This window comes from Miscanthus floridulus, chromosome 2 (assembly GCF_019320115.1).
Source record: "Miscanthus floridulus cultivar M001 chromosome 2, ASM1932011v1, whole genome shotgun sequence".
In the NCBI taxonomy this organism is placed as follows: domain Eukaryota; kingdom Viridiplantae; phylum Streptophyta; class Magnoliopsida; order Poales; family Poaceae; genus Miscanthus; species Miscanthus floridulus.
Genome location: NC_089581.1, coordinates 169,308,240 through 169,329,211, shown reverse-complemented (window position 1 = coordinate 169,329,211; position 20,972 = coordinate 169,308,240). Strand labels below are relative to the sequence as shown.

Genomic DNA, 20,972 nt, shown 5'->3' with positions numbered 1-20,972 from the left:
GAGGACGGCCTTTTTTCTTCTGGACCGGCCCAAGAGTCTAAACCCAATAGACCGGAGCACTCGCTTCAGGCCCTAGTCGCCTTCGGCTCATCTTTCTGATCGGAGCACTAGCTCAGGCTCATGCCAACTCCGAACGGCCTCTTCGATCGGAGCGCTAGCGTCAGGCCCCAGCCGCCTTCACACGGCCTCCGCTCGGAAAGCCTGACCCGAGGACCGCCTCCGACTCCGACCCCATGTCTTCGACCAGGGTTCATAGAAAACCCTGTCCATCGCTATTCTCCGACTGGCGCGCCAGAACCGACTGGGGACCATCCGACTAGGGACGCCCGCTCGGAAAGAACCAGAATACGAATGAAGGAAGGCAAGACAGGGCTCGCAAGTAAAACCACGGTACCCGGGACCATACCCTACGGAACAGTACTTTACAACCACCCTGCCACAAACAGTATTGTAGGCACCGACATTTATCTCTACAGTATTGTAGGCGTCGGTCAAAACACCCGTACGGTAAGACCTCCCTTGTGCCTCTGGGCATCAACAGTATTATGGGCGCTGGAATTCACCGTACCAGGTGAACGTGGTAAAGCCATGCCTCCAGTCGGCAAGACAACATTTATTGCAGGTACCGACATCCTCCAGTCTTGAAGAAAGCAGCTCAACCTCCCACATATACCTAACATTCTACAGTGACATCAACAGTATTGCAGGCGCCCACCATTATCCTATCCCCGTCGGCGTGGGCAACAAGGCTTAGAAACGTCCGTACTCTCTCTCCCTTTCACTTGTAAAGCCATCCCCTTCTTCTATAAAAGGGGATGTGCTCCCTCCAAACACAGACAGTTAACCCAAGTCGACTTCTTCAAGTTCAGGTTCATTAGATCGATAGCTCGCAACCCCTCAAGCATACGCTAGGACACTTCGTTCATAGCATAGCTCCTGTCGATCTCGGCCCTTCCGACCGGACCGACCAGACACCCCGTCTCTCTCTCTCGTTTGTAACCTCACTACAGACTTCGAGCACCTAGGCTCGGGAATAAAGTCACCGACCAACCCACACTGGACGTAGGGCACGTTGCCTGAACCAATATAAATCATGTGTCATTGAGTGCTAGACCACCTCCGATCACAACGTGCAGTAAAACTACAAATATTTACTAGTTGATCACTTTCTGTACCGACACCACCCTTCTCATTAGGCTTGTCGTGATCAAGTGAGAGTTTGTGCTTGTTACTCTTGATAATCGCCATCACCTAGATGGCTCGGTGGTGATTGAGAATTTGGTGATCATCCAACGAAGCTTGTGGATGACCCAACTCAAGTTGTGGACGGTTGTGGGCGATTCACCGTGACGGAGTGTCGAAGAATCAGCCCATAGAGAGCACTTGATCCTTGCGCGGATCAAGAGGGAACTACACCCTTGCGCGGGTGCTCCAACGAGGACTAATGGGGAGTAACGACTCTCCGATACCTCAGCAAAACATCGCCGCGTTCCTTCTCCTCTCTTTACTTTAAGCATTTACATTTAAGCAATTCATTTCTTGTCTTTACATTCTTATAATTGTCATGCTAAAGTCGGATTAAAACTTAAGGTGCAAAACTTTTGTGCGTTAGAACAATAAGAACACATTCTAGACACAAGAGGTGAAGTACGCTAAGTGTATGGTTTAATTATTACAAAGAATTTTAGAATTATCCCAATTCACCCTTTCTCTTGGGTATCTTGATCCTTTCAGCACACTCTAAAATGGCATTCTCGTTCTCTATCTTTAACTAGTGAGAAGTTCAAAAACAAAAGATATCTATATTTAGAGATCCAATTAAAAAGACTATTGGATGGTATTTTTCCGTCCAGTTCTTTATTTCTATCTATATAAATTAAAAAGATACAATGAGGGGGAGTTTGCGTATCCAGCAGCGACTAGCCAACACAGATACCTGAACCCTATGGCAATCCAGATATTTCCTAATAGGGACCAGCTAGCGCCCGGATGTTCGGAAGTACGCGCGCAGACGCCCTCACATGTTGTTGCACCTGCCGTGTGTTGTTGTGCCATCTGCACCATGCGCCTGTTGCTTCTGCAGCGCCTGCTGCACCATGCGCCTGCTACTTCTGCAGCGCCTTACGAAAATTAGTATGTAAATCCTGCCTTGGAGCCCCCTGACCCACACCATTTGGGGTTGGTCCTCTTGCTGTGAAGTAATATGGTCATAAAAGTAAATTAATATTTTAGAATGAAAATTACACCGGTTGTTTTAGTAGTATTGCATTTAGAGCAATAAAAAAGATGAGCCCATATATCAATCAGAGAGCAGAGATTCAACAGAAACTTGGTGTCGCAGCCTGGCTACGACTTCCAAACCTACTTATCTCCATAAGCTCTTTGAGGATGTCATGCATCCACCAACACAACCTATCACCAAATCGGCTATAAGCACATGGATGGAGTTAACAACAGTACTCCCAAATAAAACCACACAGCATAGAAAACCGATAGATCTAACCGTAAAGAAAAAATAATAAAATTGTGTCTGGAGTCTGGACAATGCATTTAGGACAGTTTACCTAGGTGATCAACATCGAAATTTGGTGGAATATCCCTCCGACGGAACTTGAATTGAATCTTGTAAACAGGGCCTGTAGGTGTGGTAGAGTTGCCATACCATTTAAGCGGAATGGCAAATGAAAAAACTAAACAATAACCAACATAAATCAGGGTCAACAAATGGGACTCTAAAGATGACCTGGTGCACAGATAGGACAAACTTGATTAGTTACAGCCGCTTCTGAAAGAGATCCTGGGAGCCATACCACGTTTCTACACTGAAAATTCAACACGGCTATTAATGTCAAACTCGTTGCAGAAATTCAAATAACATGTCAGTGACTTTAGTTCTACATTCCATTTTCCGGCATAAAAAGGTAATTTAGTTCTATCAAAAGACCATGTTACTCACTTGTGGATAACTTCGGCACCCAACCATAAATTCTCCAGTCTGACAGAAAAGAAGAATAGTTCAAGAATTTATATAGAGTAATGCCAGTTTGTCTAGGAAAAAAAACAAAGAAAAGTGTCACAAGGAGACAACTTACCGCCCTTCGCTTAAGCACCATTTCAGATCCATTGCATGCACCACAAGGCCTCACAACCTCTACCGGATTTTGAGTTTCATTTATAGGCCTATTAGACCTACAAAAGAAAAGGGCAAGTTCAAGGTAGGAAGTCATACAAAGTAAAGAATCACTTATGAATCCAATCAAACACCTTGCAAAGAATGTCCCCATAGCATCAAGGAGTTTTGCTGTGTTCACCCCTGTGTAGCACCAAGCCACCAATGACCACCATAGGGTCAAATTACAGTATACAAATTCAGAAATGTAGCTAATATAATAGTCGCGATGTCATTGCTTTGCTTCTTTTGCTATGGTTTTAATGTTACAATAGTCTGTGTATGTATCATGAAATACAAGATATTTACAACTTACATCAAGAAAACAGGCCTTCATCTGCTGCAAACAACTCTCAAGTACTTCTGATTTACTCTTAGTACCCATGCTAACTGATTTCATATCAGCTTCCATCATTGATCTTAAATAAGGCTTCCAAAGCTCATACCTAAAAAGTAGTGTTTGAGCAAAGCAACCGTACCATCCTTTATAGATTCAGTAAGTGCAGCAACTTTAAGAGTCAACTCGCCCCATCTCATCATAACCCATCACCAATGCCTCACCCTACATTTTTCCCAAAATCAGAAGTTTGTGTCATTATTAAAAAAGAAAAGAGGTTATGTTTCAAGAAGACAAATGCACTCAAAAGTTGGCCATATTACTCATGAATTGAAATAATTAAGCTTATGTAAATTGGATTAAGTAATCACGTTCTCACTTCTAAGCCATAGGCTCTAGCTCACTGTTAATGCGATTTGCGAATTGGCAACAAAGTGGATTATCAGAAATTAGAAATATCAGAAGCTATATCAATAAGAAAAAGGGGAAAACAGAAGAAACGTCATTAACCTGAATTCGATTAACGTGTTCAAGTATAGCATGAAAAGTTGCATCTCTTACATAAGCAAAAAATGTAAAAGTTTGCTTTTGGACATCAAATATTAGAACTTTCATAAGGATAAGATTACTTTCCGCACAAAAACAGTGGATTTAAGTATTTAACGAAGGCATGCATGGATCTAGTGATCTGGATAATATGCTACAGTATGCTAGCCAAAACAAGAATGCAGATCTGTGTTTATTCTTTTTTTAGCATAATTTTTTCAAGAACCAAGCATTCCATAGTGGAGACTGTCGTTGAAAAAAGAAAGATCAAAGATCAGATAGGATAGTTATGTGAGATCTACATGCAAATGTATTATAGGTTACCGATAGATAGCCTTTTGGAATAACATCCAAGTTTTGTCGGGGAGAAACGTGTGTTTTCATCTTTGGTTGCATAACAACGGTCAAGCAACTTCTTTATGTGATCATGCATGGTTGCATCAGTGCCAATTCCTGCCTGGAAATAGAATAAGAAAATGTCAAATCTGCATGATTTTAAATTATGGATATGTAGATGCATTATGTGGCACAATCCACCAATTCTGAACACGAAGTTATTGCACAAAAAAGAATATATCATGGGTTAAAAGAAGGATTTTTTTTGTACTTTATCCATACAGCTAAGGTCAGCTTCAGCAAGAAGAGGGGGTGGCCGAGTCACTCCAGAATCAAGTGTTAAAGTTGTCGGAACAAACTGCATGATTTTGAATTTGATAGGTTAAGTTAGTTTTGTATTTGATTAATAAAGGATACAAAAAGTTGGGTATCAATGTCATTCTCTAAGATAAATCAGGCAACTGACCCAACTAATATTGAGCAACTACATACATATTGCAACGAATTCTGCTGCACATATTGCATATTTTTACATATGCATCATTAGTAATATTAACTTATTAATACAGAGAAAAGGCCATATTATGAATTTATCTGCAGTCTTTAACCAGTTTTTGTTAACCATCATGCACAATATAATCTTAGTAAGAAAAAATGACTTAACCAAAGAATATGTGGAGTATGAAATATAACTACGGCAAACCTGCTGCCCAATGTTGTATGTTGGAAGTAATGTTCCACCCCATGAGTCAAAGCGATAAACATCCAGATAATTTTTCTACAGAAGAAGAAAACATTTCTTTGAAAGAAGATCAATTGCCAGATCCAGGTGAAGCAGCTAATGAAAGTATCTTATTATCAACAGGAATTGTGGTGACAAGACATAAATAATATATGAAAGTGAAAAAAAGGCCACTTGCTGAGGTTCCTTATACAACAAGTTTTTCCCTGTATCCACGGTTAACTGCTCTGCTAATAAACTTGTTAAATACTCCCTCTATTCCAAATTATAAGTCATTCTGACTTTTCTAATTGCGTAGCTTTTGCTATGCATCTAGTTATATCCTATGTTTAGATACATAACTTTTACTATGTATCTAGAGAAGGACATATAAGTTATAATTTGGAAAGGAGGGAGTACATAATACTACCAAATATAAGGAAGCAACAATTGTGTATCACGCATTTATTACCAAAATACTCAGCCCATTCAAAGATATCAGTTATAATTGACCCAGCACAATTGAATAATTGAACTTTGACCCTTCTCACAGCGGATCAGTTAAAGCTGTATATTCAAATGAAGGCACTTTCAGATAAACACACTAACACTAGCAATTTTTTGTCACTAAACTACCTTTTTGGCAAAACCAAAAAGAGGACATGCATGTTAGTATGTTACTTGTCCAATTCACATTTTGTATAAATTCTCCCCCCCCCCCCCCCCCCCCCCCCCCCCTTTTCTTTTCCATTTTGAATAAATATTAGTGTAACTTTGTATAGCAAAATTGGCAAAAACAGAGTTCTTCAAGGGGTTTCCCAGCTTCATGCTCATAAAGAAACAACTATTCAGGCCTTATAGTGTAAGGAAATTTGCTAATGCTACATCTGTGTACTAACTAGCCTCATTAGACCTTGCTGGTTACATATTTTAACCTACTTGTACTCTACAAATGTATCAAATAATGGCAGACGTAATTTTTCAACAGATCCTAGGTCATAGGACAAGTAGCACCAGATAAACTGAAGGAATATGTTTGCTTGAAGTATTGATAGTATTGGTGGCCAATTAAAGGGAAGCAACAAAACAGGATACTCACAGCAAGTATAACACGCCCTGATGCATTAAACTGTTCGCCGGCTATGTCAATTTCCACAGTTGTTTCAGCTCCAACAGCCGGTTGAGAGCAGCATGCAAGGAAATGTCGGACAACAAGCTCAAACAATCTCTGGACACCAGATATAATAAGATAAATAAAACTTCATTAGAGTTGTATAGGAAAGTTTATAAACACTTGAAAAAGCACTTGATTTCTCAGTTATTCAGAAACACAACATACAGTGTGGTCTGGGCTCCAGTTTCTTTCACCTTCTGAAAATTTGGTTGGATGAATAGGAGGATGTGCATTATCATCATGACCACCATTACTGGGATTTCTCCAAAGTCTTGCTTCAGGATTTAGAAGTCACTGAGCATATGCTCCCCAAACTGGATGATTCACTTGTTCATGTACAATTGCCTAGGTCAAGGATAGACATACAGTTAAAAGGGAAAAGGATGCAGCAAGAGCAACAAATCGAGAAAAAATAAATAAGGAAAGGTGAATAAGTGTAATCATTGTGAGTATGACACAGACAGTATGGAGTGCATGTTTACAATTTACTCAGTGGGATTTCATCAATGAATGACTAATAATCCATTGTCTTAATGTGATGGGAACAACCAGGAGAAACATGTTGCTGTGACTGATAAAAAAAGTCAAAAAATAAGATCTTACATGCTTCTGTAGACCAACTGTCTGAGAACATATTTCTTATAACTTTTCAAACAAACTAGTATTGGCATATTGTTTACCGATGTCAATTGTCAAGCAAGGTTACAGGTGTAAACAAAAAACTGTTAACTGTAAGCAAAATCGTCAAGAAAACAAAAGGAAAGAATGTGAAACAAGTCAAAGTAGTAAAATCCAATACTAACATGCAGGTCAGTGTTTGGGGAGAAGTTATCAGTTTCTGTCCTCGGATAACTAATGAATCCAGCTTGATGAAGTTCTTCAGCCACCTGGTGTTGAAAGGGAAGATACCACCAAACAAAAAACAAGCAAATAATCAAGCTACTAAGGTATGTCCATTATTAGATACTGGAACTGGAAGGGAAATTAAAACAATAAGAAAAGATATTTTTAGACCTTCATTGTGTGCTCTGAACTCATTCTAAAGTACCTAGAAGCACGTTTCTGAAGCTCCACTGTACTTAGTGGATATGGGGGGTATTTTAGTTTCTCTTGATTCCTAACATTTTGTACCTGCAATGAACAAAACAAAACAAATAAAAAGTGTTACTACTGATCCATTGTTAACAAAGACGTTTGAATTTCAAACTATTGATTGATGTTAACAGAATAGATCAGAAAGCACTCACTGTTGCCATTGGTTCTGAAACACACATTTCATAGATACTAATAGCACATGAATAATCAAACAAATGACCACGTCTGCCAAGAACAAGAAAAGGTCACATGACTTCCATAAAGAAAATGTCAGAAGAACTTCTAAAGGGCATCTTACATCCAACCAAAAGATGCAGTGCCTTCATCTGAAGTATAAGTACAATTTATTGTCCAGAACTCTTCAGGTTCATGAGCTTGAATCTCCCAGAAACGCTCAACAATGAATCCTAGAGTTGGAAACTGCAATGAATAAGAAAATTTTAGACAAGATGGAAATCAGCATACGTGCAGTAGCTTTGATAAGTGAAGTACCTGACAAGGACCATAGCTCAGAACCAAATTCCTGTCATCCCCAGTCACATCAATTACAAATGCATCTTTTAACAACATTGTTTGAAACCTTATGTCAATTTCCTGTACAGAGTTTCTTATTATTTATCTTAGCTTATCAAGAAAGTAAGAATAAACAGGCAAATGCTCATACATTTGACACAACAAAATTGGCAAGAGAAATATACTAGCAAATCTGCTGCTTTTAGATTTATTTGATTGGATCATCAAGCTACAGGTATTAGAGGAAACATGCAGTAAAAAGATCTTCATGGAGCTGAATCTGATAGAGAACCGGAGCATTTTACATTGGTTCATAGTAGAAAGTTGTGATTCAAGTATGTGAAACATCAGCAGCAATATTAAAATCCAGTGACAACTCAAATTACCTGTCTTGCATCCACAGCATCCACAAAGAGCTTGTTGGGCCTGCCAAGATGTTGCACAGATTCATGTATTTCCCTGCAGTTTCATAATATTTTTAGAAAATCCTTGTAATAGGTAGAGGGAAAGAGACCATCACCATCCGGAAAAATCAATACCTGCCAATCAAAGCTGAGAAGCGAGCCCTCCAAATGTTAAGATGCCTGTTCGCACCTGTACAAACCTTGATCACTTCATATGCTATGTTCTCACCCTCTCTATCACAATCAAGCCATAGCACCAGCCACTGGCATCTCCTAGCTTCTTCTTCCAAAGTTTGTTTTATGGGCTGCTTGTCCTGCATATTGAAGGGACCAATTCAAGAATAGTTCTCAACTGCAATAACATCCATGAAGTTCATGCCACAATCTTTATCTATGAGAAAATAATCTCAATATATGCAAAACATCACAGCCGAAGATAGACAATTGAACATGCCAGTCAACTCATGATTGCATGTTCATGAACAGATTCATCCATACAGGGAGAGAGGATTTTACAAGAAAGAAGTACTAAAATGACTGTTTGTGTCATCATGAAGAACACCAAGCAAGCATTATGTTAGCATCGAATCCATGGCAACATATTGGTGGAGGTGGCCAACTATGCTATTAATTACATGAATGATGCAAATCATTTAACCTAAAGCATCCAGTTGTTTTTCTCCTTGTTAGCATAAATATTTATCTGCATGCAGTGCAGTTGTTGCTAGTTACGAGGATATCATTCTAGACTAAAACCCTGCAAGGACTGCATATCAAATGATTGTGTTCAATAAACTTTGATCTCTATGTAACTGGTTTAAACAAAGCCAGATGATTGATTGCCAAATGGGCTGATCTGCACTTTTCATGCAACCGTCATGATATGCCTGCAATTACAAGTTTAGCATTTAAGAGCCTATTTGCTTGTGATCCAGGCAGCTTTGCCTGGCACAGAATGCATTCCCAGGTGCCCGATATTGGATGCCTAGGGCTGGGGTGCATGCCTGGTGGGCAAGCTGCCAGGCAACCACCAAGCAAACGGCCCCTAAGTGTCCCTCTCCTAATGGGACAACGACTCCAAATATCAGAGATCATTTAGGGCTCGTTTGCTTGGAGGCCTGACAGGCAAGTTGCTGCCCATGGCCTGGCAGCCATGGTAGCTCCAAACATCCGAAATCGGACGCCTCAGGGCACTGCTTGCGCCAGGCAAAACGCTGCCTGAAGGCCAACCAAACAGCCCAGTGCGCCAGGCACACTATATTGTACACAGCGAAACACACGCCCACTGTTCAGTGGGATTCCCACACCAGCACACCCATTAGTGCGAAGCACAAGTGCACAACAATAGTATAGATGCCGACCATGTAAAATATCATCACAACCGATAGGAACCCACGCACCAACCAATCAAACCCGAACCGCCTTACGCAGGCCTCAGAGACGCGCCCACCATCTCTTCGGCGAAATGCTCCTGCGGAACGGAGAGAACGAGCAGCATACCTGGAGCACGGACTTGCGGACGGGGGCGTGGAAGAGCTCGGCGGGGTCGCAAGAGTGCCAGCGGCGGAAGCGGTCATCGAATTCGAGCTCCATGAGATGGCCCGTGACGGAAGTGACGAGCATGTGGCAGGAGCGGCCGTTGATGGCGTAGTTGAACTCGAAGATGCGGTTGTACTGGGACCGGCCCGCCCGCGACTGCATTGAGCGGTGCGACAGGATCTCCACCACGGCCTTCGCCACCGACGGCTTCTCCGCCACGTTCAGCACGAGGATCGCGCCGCCGCCGCCGGGCTGCATCGGGAGAGGGGGGTGGCGCTGCGGGGTGAGGGGTGGGGAAACGGGGAACCGGTAGGGGCGGGAGGTTTTGGAATGGTTTTGAAAATTCCAGTTTGGCGAAGCGGGGTCGCTTACGCGCAGTCTCTCTCTACGTTTTTTACCGGTACAATTCACACGCTCTACATGCACACCATATGCATGCGTGTTTGTACACGTGCAAAAAAAGATATTGGGAGGCATGTCAACGTGCAGTACCATTGAATACGCACGTGTGTACTCTAAAATTTTCTGAAAAAAATCGAGAAAAGGTGCGATCACTAAAGTTTGAATCTCGATGGATAATGTCTGAGACAGCCCCATCATTGGACCACAGACCCATTCGCCTCTCTCCACATATATGAGTGGGCTGGGCTTTGAAATTTAACGGCCCATGTAGAAATTTCGAAAACGATTAGAAGACCGGCTAATTTTGATTTAGCTCTAGTAAAATAGCAAAAATATATCCAGAAAAATCTAAAGAAAATCCCAAACATTCTAATTGATGTTTAAATACATCTTTAAATTTTGCATGATAAAAATATAAGATGCAATCAACATGAATACATTCAGCATTAATGTATGTCATATCCATACTGCTTGCATCTCATATTTTGTCATGGAAAGTTTTTATAAAACACAGTTAGATACTGATTCGAATGTTTTAGAATTTTAAATAACTTCGGATATTTTTTCCATTTTTGTTAGTGCTAAATCTAATTCTTGAAAGTTTTTAGAGATATGTCACAAGCTCTAAATAGTTTGTTTGGCTTTGTCGTGTCTGAATCCATCTCTAGGATTTTTATTGAAATTTTATAAATTTAGAAACAACTTGTGTTGTTTAAAATCTAATCAAGTATCTACCAGTTCTAAAGTAAAAAAAGGATGGAACTACTTTCAAAACCACTTCGATCCAAAGGTGGAGAGGTAATTCGAAAAGTTCCAAGAGTTTAGTTTAAGGTTATGTTTGGTTAAAGAGCAGGAAAAGGACAAGTGTTATGTTTGGTTAAAGGACCGGACAAGGACAAGTGTTTTGTTAGAGATAGGTGACACGAAGTCATCCCTATATAAGAATATTTTTTTAATGAATCAGACAAGAGAGCTGTCGATTATATTAAAAAGAAAAAAACCGAAGCACAACTCAGAAAACAAACTCAATAAAAAAGAAAAAAACAACTCTAGTCGGTCGAATTGGGACATCGACACAAACCGCACAAAGCTGAAGCACAACTCAGAAAAAAGAACCACCACCAACTCCAACCCACCAACCGGTCACCATACTGCACCACCAAAACCCCGGATGACAAGGACGTCAAGACAAAAATGTCGTCATCACCGTTTGCGCTGTCATCACCGACGATGACCCACACTGAGCTCGCCTACTGCCAAGCAAGGCTAGCCATCGTAGATCGCTGCAAGCCACGTAGCCCTCCCGCAAATCAGATCCATTTTGCGCCGCCTGTCAAGACGATGTACCACACCGGACTACCCACCGCCAAGCAGGGCTAGCCACCATAGTCCGCTGCAAGCTGCCAAACCAATGCATGAGCAGCTGCCTCTGGCGCTCACCAAGTCGATCTCGTCCACCGCGATCTAGGCGCGTACACTGCAGCTCCAGCAACCTAGCTGCCTCATCGAAAATAGAAGTGCCACAAGGATCCTCCAGCTGCCAGTCAGAGAACCTCCTTGCGCCGAAACGGCCGCCGCTGAGTGGGACCACCCGCCGTCAAACCACGCATGTCACCTCGGCAACGCACTGCTGGCCAACACCTCCCACGCCGGCCTCCTCGCCAACTTTGTGGGTGCCACCCACGCCAGCCTCCTCGCCATCTTCGTGGTCGCAACTAGCGCAGGATCTCCAAGACCGTCGCCCTCCACCAAGCAGATGCCAAGCCCTCCAATCGTTGTGGGAACGTCCTCTTTCTGGTCACCTTCCGACGCCATTGACACTAGACCCCGAATCCTCAACTAGGTCTCCACCTTATCGGCAACCGCCACGCCTAGCATAGCAAGAGCTTCCTAGCAACGCCTCCAACGAAGGGAACGACGCCACAGGCACCGCCGTCGCCTAAACATAAGGTAAGGTTTTACACTTAGAAAGAAAGTGCCATGCAAGGGGAGAGAGCAGATCGATGGACGCTTCCAAAGAAGTAAACGGCGCCCGGAGGCGTCGCCATCATCAGCCCAAAGAAGGGCAAAGCTTTCGCCAAAGCCCCCACCCCTGCATGGACCTCGTTGCCGCCATTGCCAAGCGTGACTTGCCGCCCTACCTTGCCAACAGAGCGCTACACAAGGCCGAAGCCGCGAGTCAGGCCCCAGGCCGCCGAAGTCCAGGGCAGCAAGGCAGCGTCAGCGTCGCTGCTGCCCAACTCCGCCAGCGGCCACCGACGCCACCAGTCGCCGCGCCCCACTGCCGCCAAGCTGCACAACGCGGCCTCAACGCGCCGCCGCTAGTCCGTACCTCCGATGTCCGTCGTCTCTACATTCGGAACATGTGGCACCTAGAAAATGTAGGACAAACTCATCCCTCTCTCACGTCATTTCTCTCAGTTTCTTGCGCGTCCTCTTGGTTCTCCATCATGGAGGACAGACCATGCGGCGGTGCGTGCCCCATTCCTCCCCATCCCCGGTTCATCGCCTCGCACGAGCAGGGTAAGGCAGGCATTGGTAGTGCGATGTGGGTGGAAGAGGGCGGCGTGATGAAGCAGGCAAGTGAGTCACGATGGACTAGGCAGGAACTATTCACCACAATCTGTTTAAGCACGCACCAGATGGAACCATCTCAATTCAAGAAAAACTAGAATGGAACTATCCTAATCTATTTTACCCTCAAATCAAATACATTCTAAGATGTCTTATTTTGAAGTTTTGAGGAGAAAAATCAGGTCACGAAGGAATGTAAAGGGGACCTTTTACTTTTTGATTTCTCACGCCGAAGGTGCTAGTGCAACCGAAGCAATGATGCTGATGACCTAGGCAAAAGCTCAAATCACGAACGTAGTCCACGTCCCAAAAAAAAGGCCCCGTAACCGCGGATACGCGGTGTCAGTGGATCGAATTTGGCAGGCTTCACACGGAATCTACGACGAAATAAGGAGGTTGACATTTGTAGAACCTTGCGAGGCACGCATCAGGGATGTTCGAATGAAAGTCGATAGAACTGATGCAGAAGTTTGGTGGAATTGCTGTGGATTTTTTCAAAGGAAAAAAATTGCAACACAGTAATCAATGATCTTATTTCTACTTCTGAAATACATTGTGCTTGAGCAACTGAGATCCTTCTGTGAACTTGTTCACGACGAGTTGAGCGACTCTGTATACAGCGGTCAACCTTGCGAATACTCCACATGGCAGAACTGTTAACGCGTCAAAACCTTGACCGCCAAGGAAACCAACACGGAAACCATAAACTCAATATATAGCCTCGAGTCCTAGTTTCGCGCCTCATTTGACACTGAAGTTCACAAGATACCACGATGTTCCAAAGAAAACAAGTTCTACCTCTGGTTCTCATTCTCATCCTGGCCCTGGCAACACAAGCCACCACCATCGCTGCATCCCGTGTCCCGAGAGAGAAATCACAGCAACAAAGAGGAAGCTCGGTGTCCTTGACATCCTCGATGCCTGGAGCGTCTGGCTGCACATTTGATCCCAACAATCCTGGAGGAAGATGCCCACACCCATGAGAATCTTCAGACATGTACAGTAGTTATTAATTTATCTTTTATTCATTTTTCCATTCATTCAATGTTTCTTTTTGCACTCCTCTGGAGCTCAGACTGAAGGGAACATATTTTGTTTCCTTTTTTAGCAGCAGTTTTGCTTAGTCTGCATGTAAAGCAACTGTAAGTTTTGTACATACAACATCCTGTATATCTTCAGTTGAGGGTTGTTAATATGACAGATGAAATATAATGATACCTTTTTTCAATTCCATTGACCATTTTCTACTGTCTCTGCTCTCACAAACCTTTAACTCACAAGCAAGTAGTTAGGGTCGGCTCACATGATTTCCTCCAGGTTTTACAATTTGATTTCCTTACTCGATTTCACCAGTACCTGATCAAAAAGGCATAGTTTCAATTAAGAGTTTTTAGGATCATCAAAGTAGTGGAAATCATCACATAATAAATTAGTATGCAGTTCTGCATGTAACATTTCCTGATCAGGTATGATGCTAGGAAGTAGGAACCCCTATGCTGCTGTTTTTTTGCACTAAAATAGATGAAGCTTATCAAGCAGAGAAATATCTGAAGGTGTGGTCACTGGTCAGCTGTGTATAAGTAACAAAGCAGTTTAGCATTGAGAAAAAATAACTAAAGGACATTCTTATCATAAACTTTTTTGTTTACTTGACCCCATTGGTCCTGTAATTTCCTAAGAAAGGGTTCAATTGAAATATAAGACGCAGGGTGAACAGTAGCTATATAGTCAATAACCATGTTTTTATTTCTTAAAAATCTTATTGCGAAATGGAATCTTTACAGCATAGTTGGAGCTCAGACATTACCACACTTTGCGCGGTCTCTCCCAAGTAATGGAGTTTCAGCAATCTCCCCGTCTTATGGATCTGTCCCTGAACTATTCAGGTGTAGATATAAGATCAGCAAGACAGCAACTGTAACAACAGGTGCATAAAATGCAAAATTTGAGTAGAAGGCTTTAAATGCAAAAATTGATGTTTCAATGCTTTATGCTAAAATTTCCCAAGCTCACCTTCGACGCTTCGGATTCACAGTGTGCGGAGGTGTGATTTTCAAAGACATTGGCAAACACACAACACATGCATTTCTCTTCCTTATGTCCAACAGGGCAGGGCAGACAACCCTCAGAATTTGTCATCGGGAGCGAACCCTCTATGCATCATCTCATCATGAAGCTGGAAAGCCTCCTTTGAGTTGCCAGCTGTAAAATGACCATTTATCAAAGACATGTATGTATATCTATCTGGTTCAGTTCCACTGGCACCCATTTTCTTGAAAACATGACCAGCTTCTTGCATATTGCCTTGTTCAGAAAACCCATTTATGACCATATTATACGTGACAGCATCTGGTCGTACCATTTCCTTCTCCATTATATTAAACACATTGAAAGCTCCGTGCATGTTTTCTTCTTTTATATAACCATGGATCAGGGTGTTGAAAGTAATCAGATCTGGCAATACGTTATCTTGCCTCATCTTTTGCAAAAACTGCTGCCCCTTTTTTACATTACCTGATCCGCAATAACCCTTGATGATGGAATTATAGGTCATGATATTTGGTAAATTGCCCTTATTGACCATTTCATCCAGAAAACTGAATGCTTCTTGAACTTGTCCCTTCTCACAGTGGCTGTCTATTAGGATGCTGTAGGTAACATGGTTGGGAAAGATTTCTCGAGCATGCATATCATCCCATAGCTCATTAGCTTTGGCCAGATCACCTTTTCTGCACATTCCATCAATCAAGCTATTGTATGTCACAACATCTGGCCTCAAACGCTGTTGCAACAGTGTGTCAAACAATTGCAATGCTTTCTCAAAATTACCTTCCCTACAGTACCCATGAATCAAAGTTGTGAAAGTGCATAAATCTGGTGTAACCCCTCTCTCCTTCATCTCATTCAAAAGCTCCTCTGCGTCAAGCAACCTGTGCTGCTTACAGAGCCCGTTCAACAGGGTATTGTATGTTACCACATCTGGCAGACATCCAAGGCCAACCATCTCATCCCTAACTCGTAGAGCCTCTGACATTGATCCAGCCCTACAAAACCCACCTATGACCATTGTGTAAATCACACCATCAGGCACCAAACCAAACCCCTTCATTTCCCTCAAGTACGCCGCTGCATGGTCCATCTTCCCCCTCCTTGAGAATAACCCAATCAGGCAGCTAAAGCTCACCACATCTGGTGTAACACCACGCTGTTGCATCTCCTTGTAAAACTTCACCGCCTCCTCAGCCTCCCCAACCCTACAAAATCCTCCGATCAAAATATTGAAACTCCGAACATCTGGTGCAACACTGCACTGGTCCATTGTCCTGAACACCTCCTTTGCCTGATCAAATCTCCTGTGCTTACACAACCCCTTCAAAACCGAATTGTACGTCACAATCCCAGGCTTCAAACCCTTATTAGCCATCGAATCAACCAATGCAATTGCTGCATCCACATCTCCGGCACGGAACCTTGCATCAATCAACACATTATGTGTAACCACATCCGGAAAAACGCATCTCTTCTCCATCTCGGAGATGACAGTGTCAGCCCTATCGAACTCTAGGCTTTTACAGTAGCTGTGGACCATGATGTTAAGCGTGTAGGCGTTTACCTCGGCGTCGGACGAGAGGACGAGGCGGTAGGCCTCCTCGGCTAGGTGAGGCCACCCGGCCCGTGACAGCGCGGCAAGGAGGGCAGTGGATGCGGAGGCCGGGACGGGGACGCGGTGGCCGAGGAGGAGGCGGAAGGCCTCGAAGGCCTCCCGGGGCTTGCGGGACTGGGTGTAGGTGCGGATGAGGAGGTCGAACACCTGCGGCTGCGGGGTGGGGGACGAGGCGAGGAGGGAAGAGACGATATCGCGTCGGGAGGCGCCGCGGCGGCGCGACATGCGGAGGAGGAGGGACTGACACTCCGAGGCGCGGCCGGAGGAGGCGGCGGCCGTCGCGGCGGCAGCCAGGGCGGACGTTGAGGGTCTTGCGCCGATTCCGCCGAGGTCTACGGCGAGAGTTCCGGCCGACCACTTGGTGGCTGCGGCGGCCGTGGGAAGGCGACAGGGCCAACGGGGAATCGCCATTAGCAACGGGGACCGGTGGTGTGGACTCTCCTCTGCTAGAAGTGGCTGGAAGTGTCGTAAACCGTTTTCAGTTCAGGCTTACGTAATCATTGAGCCAAGTGGAGTACTTCCCCATTCCTGCCTTGTGCTCCCCGCCTCCCCGAACAAGCTCCCTGCGGTCGCTCGAAGACACTCCCCGCTTGTGCTCCTCAGACGAGCTCCCCGCTCCCGACGAGAAGAGGATCCAGAGGCAGGCGTGGGGTCGTGAGGCCTCTGCCGTCTGCACGCGCGCCGGGGCGCAAGAGGACGGAGAGGATGGATGGAGGTGGAGGAGGTTGGAGGTTGGAGGCAGGCCGGCGAGGGGGCCAGCGAGGAGGGCGGGCGAGACGGCGAGGACGGGTGGCCGGTGGCAGGCCGGCGTGGACGATAGAAAGGGCGGCGGTGGGCCGGTGACAACGGAGAGGAGGTTCGTGGGCTCGTGACGTTGGAAGAAGCGACGCCGGAGGAAGGAGGAGATCTGCGCCAGAGGAGGAGGAAGAAGGAGTGCGGCTCGGGCGGATGCAGGCATGCACCGTGATGCCCGAGAAGCCCGGGATTTTCCCCACAGTCCGCCGGATGCCGATTCCGATTTCATCAGGTGTAAAGAGCGCGGAGAGAACTCGGAGTCGGGAGCGCGTCGTTTGGGCCGATTCGATTTCGATTCCCTCGCTGTTTTTCACCAGAAGTCGATTCGATTCCTAGTCGGTTTCAGTTAACTAGCGGCGTTAGCCCTTCAAATACCCAGGTCCGAGCACAGATTTGGCAAGCTCGTACGCCGCCTCCGCCTCGCATTGCCACCACAAAACCGTACTTGCCAACTACTTGCCGACGCGAATCCCTGCTGTGCCTGCGTCCTCGTCGAGTCGAAGCCACCGCATGACGACGCCGGCGACGATGAGTTTCGGTGCTCCTGGTCCTCGTCCTGGCGCTGCTGCAGCCCAGGGCCAAGGCGGGAGACCACCCGCCGCGCATCAGCTACCAGGCGGCGGCGTGCCGCGCCCGCGGCGTCTCCAGTACACCGGGGTGACACGAGGCCCGAGCGGCGACGGGTGGATGGCGAGCGTGCTGGTGGACCCGGAGCGGGGCTCGTGCCGCACCATCGGGCCGTTCTCGGACCCGCACGCGGCGGCGCTGGCGCACGACCGCGTGGCGATCGCGTACCTGGGCGACAGGGCGCGGCCCAACTTCCCGGCGGCGTTCCACCCCATCGAGCAGCGGTTCCTGCGGCTGTGCCGGGAGCGGGAGGGCCAGATCGACGTGTGCGCGCTTGTGGCGGACCCCGGCATGTACGAGGCCCGGTACGCGACGTTCCTAAGGTCGGTGCTGCGGCTGAAGCAATGGGGAGAGTTCAACGGCCTCATCGTCGAGTTCTTCATCAGCCGCGCGTCCGAGATCGGGGACGATATCCTCAAGGAGGGCGGGGAGAAGCTGGAGGCCAGGTTCGTGGAGATGCACCGGAACAAGGCCGTGGACCCGCAGTGGCGTGCCTCGTACATCCGCAGAGTCTTGCAGGAGCAGCAGAACCAGCAGCGGCAGCAGCAACTGCAGCTGCAGCGGCAGCAGCAACTGCAGCTGCAGCTGCAGCACAAGGTCACCGCTGCCGCCGTGCAACCCCAGCAGCAGCGCTGGGGCGGCAGTGCCACCGCTGTGCCCATGTAAAGCCCTAGGAGGATCGGAGCTGTTTGTGTCGTGAACAGAGAAAACTGAGCGTTTGAGCATCTTTCCAGTTTAGTGCCGTCCTTGTGTAAGGCGCATCATCAAATTATTTGAATCGCGTGCTTGTTGAAATAGGCTGTGAATGTACTACCCCATCTTGTTATATTATATATTGACACCGTTGTCTTGTCTTAATGGAATGGGAACTGATCTGTGCTTTGGTCATTTGCTTAAAAATACTAGTACTTCCGAGCCTAGCTTTGTTACCATTCGCTGTCACGCAACGAGTGTGGTCAATGGCACACATGTCACATACTCACGCTTAACTGGCCGCGTTGTATTGAGCAGAAAAATATTAGAATTCTCATCTTATAAATAAAGAAAAGCCAAAAAGTTTGGTTCCTAGTCGACATGGAGCTGGCGCTACACAAACACTTTGCCGGGGTGTTTGGTTCGGCGGCAAGCGGAGGACAAACCCTGAACTTTGAGACACTCGGGTTCCACCATCTCAACCTGGACGATCAGGACCTGCATTTCAGCGCCGAAGAAGTTTGGACGGCAAGGCACTGCCGAGCGATAGGGCGCCGGGGCCGGACGGCTTCACCGGAGCCTTCTACAAAGCATCATGGCCGGTCATCAGAGATGAGCTCATGGAGGCAGTGCACGCGTTCGAGCTGGGGAACACCAGGAACATGAACCGCCTGAACAATGCACTGATCGTGCTACTACCAAAGAAGGTTGGTGCAAACTGTCCATCGGACTTCAGGCCAATCACGATGATCCACAGCTTTGCAAAGCTGATCTCCAAGTTGCTCTCACTTCGCCTAGCACCTCGACTGGATGAAATGGTGAGCAGCAACCAGAATGCATTCATCAGAAGCCGTTCTATCCATGACAACTACAAGTACGTGCAGCGAGCAGCAGTGCTGATCAGGCGGAAGAAAATCCCCATGCTGTTGTTGAAGCTTGACATATCCAAGGCATTCGACACCCTCTCTTGGCCTTTCCTGCTGGAGGTACTGCAAGCGCACGGGTTTAGCGATAGATGGTGCGGCTGGATCGAGACGCTATTGAGCACCGCCTCGTCGAGGATACTACTGAATGGCCAGCGAGGACACCCCATCAGGCACCTTAGAGGGGTTCGGCAGGGGGACTCCTTATCCCCGATGCTATTTATAATAGCAATGGACGTCCTCCAAAGACTGTTCAGTAAGGCGGCAAATGACGGTGTGTTGAAGAAGATAGCCCCTTCGGAAATCAAATTCCAATGCAGCATCTATGCCGACGACGCCATTCTCTTTGTACGGCCATCTATCCAGGAGGCAAGGGCAATCAAAGAGATTCTAAGCATTTTCGGACAGACAACAGGGCTGCACACAAACCTAGCCAAGTGCTCAGTCACTGCCATCTACGGAGCCGACGACGTTCTGCCGGAAATTGTGTCCATCCTCGGCTGTCAAGTGCAGACATTTCCAATCAAGTATCTGGGGCTGCCGCTCAGTACCAAATCAATCCCCAAAACACACTACCAGTCACTAGTACAAGCTGTCGACAGGAAGCTACCACCGAGCCACGGTTCGCTAATGGCGAGAAGTGGAAGGTTGGTCTGGGTAAAGTCGGTCCTACGGGCGGTTCCCATCTACGCCATGATGGCAGAAAATCTTCCCACTTGGGCAAGGAAAGAGATCGACGGCATCTGCAGGCGATTCTTTTGGGCCGGGAAGGACCAGTCAGTCAGAGGAAAGTGCATGGTTGCCTGGAAAGCCTGCTGCAGGCCGAAGGAGCTCGGTGGACTTGGGATCAGCGATCTGAAGCTAGCCGGTTTCGCCCTACAAACGCGCTGGCTGTGGCTGCAGAGAACCGATCAAGATCGGGCGTGGAACCAGCTGCCGATCCATACCTCCAAGGAGGTCCAAGCCTTCTTCAGAGCGTCAACCTTCACCAGGCTAGGCGACGGGCGAAACGCTTTGTTCTGGGAAGACCGGTGGATTGACGGGGAGGACGTCGCCACTATCGCCCCATACCTGCACCAGAGAATTTCACGGCGGGTGCGACGCACGCTAACGGTCAGACAAGGCCTCCAGGACAGCACATGGGTGCGCTGCATAAGTGGAGGCCTCTCAGTGCTCGAGCTCACGGATTACCTACATCTCTGGGCAAGCGTTGGGGACATCCATCTTGGCAATGAGCCTGACAGGACCATTTGGCGCTGGACGACAGACGGATGCTACACAGCCAAATCGGCATACGACATGATGCACAGTGGATCCATCAGAATGTCAGGCCATACATTGATCTAGAAAACGTGGGCTCCGCTTTGCATCAAGATCTTTATTTGGCTTGCCATGAAAAGAAGGCACTGGACCGGCGACAGAAGGGCGAGACACGGTCTCGAGGCACATGAGTTATGCTA

At 46.3% G+C, this 20,972-nt stretch overlaps 2 protein-coding genes and 1 pseudogene across 6 annotated transcripts; 1 reads left to right on the top strand and 2 right to left on the bottom strand.

Annotated features, from left to right (window-relative positions):
• Positions 1-1,790: 1,790 nt before the first annotated feature.
• On the bottom strand, positions 1,791-10,129 carry LOC136540605 (DNA topoisomerase 3-alpha-like; annotated as a pseudogene).
• A 3,161-nt stretch (positions 10,130-13,290) lies between these two features.
• Positions 13,291-17,043, bottom strand: LOC136535662 (pentatricopeptide repeat-containing protein At5g01110-like). 5 transcript variants are annotated; one of them, XM_066528012.1, is made up of 4 exons: positions 14,824-17,042; positions 14,618-14,688; positions 14,029-14,166; positions 13,292-13,935 (listed from the first exon to the last, which is right to left on the bottom strand). In XM_066528012.1, exon 1 carries the CDS (start codon positions 16,883-16,885, stop codon positions 14,936-14,938), a length of 1,950 nt encoding a protein of 649 aa, XP_066384109.1. In that variant the 5' UTR covers positions 16,886-17,042; the 3' UTR covers positions 13,292-13,935; positions 14,029-14,166; positions 14,618-14,688; positions 14,824-14,935. The 5 variants fall into 5 exon arrangements, with proteins under 5 accessions (XP_066384111.1, XP_066384112.1, XP_066384109.1 ...); XM_066528013.1 differs by having other exon boundaries at positions 13,293-13,767; XM_066528014.1 differs by having other exon boundaries at positions 13,291-14,166; positions 14,618-14,725; positions 14,824-17,043.
• Positions 17,044-17,222: 179 nt separating this feature from the next.
• LOC136535664 (uncharacterized) lies at positions 17,223-18,629 on the top strand. Its single transcript, XM_066528016.1, has one exon. It carries the CDS (start codon positions 17,780-17,782, stop codon positions 18,560-18,562), a length of 783 nt encoding a protein of 260 aa, XP_066384113.1. The 5' UTR covers positions 17,223-17,779; the 3' UTR covers positions 18,563-18,629.
• The last annotated feature ends 2,343 nt before the right edge of the window (positions 18,630-20,972 follow it).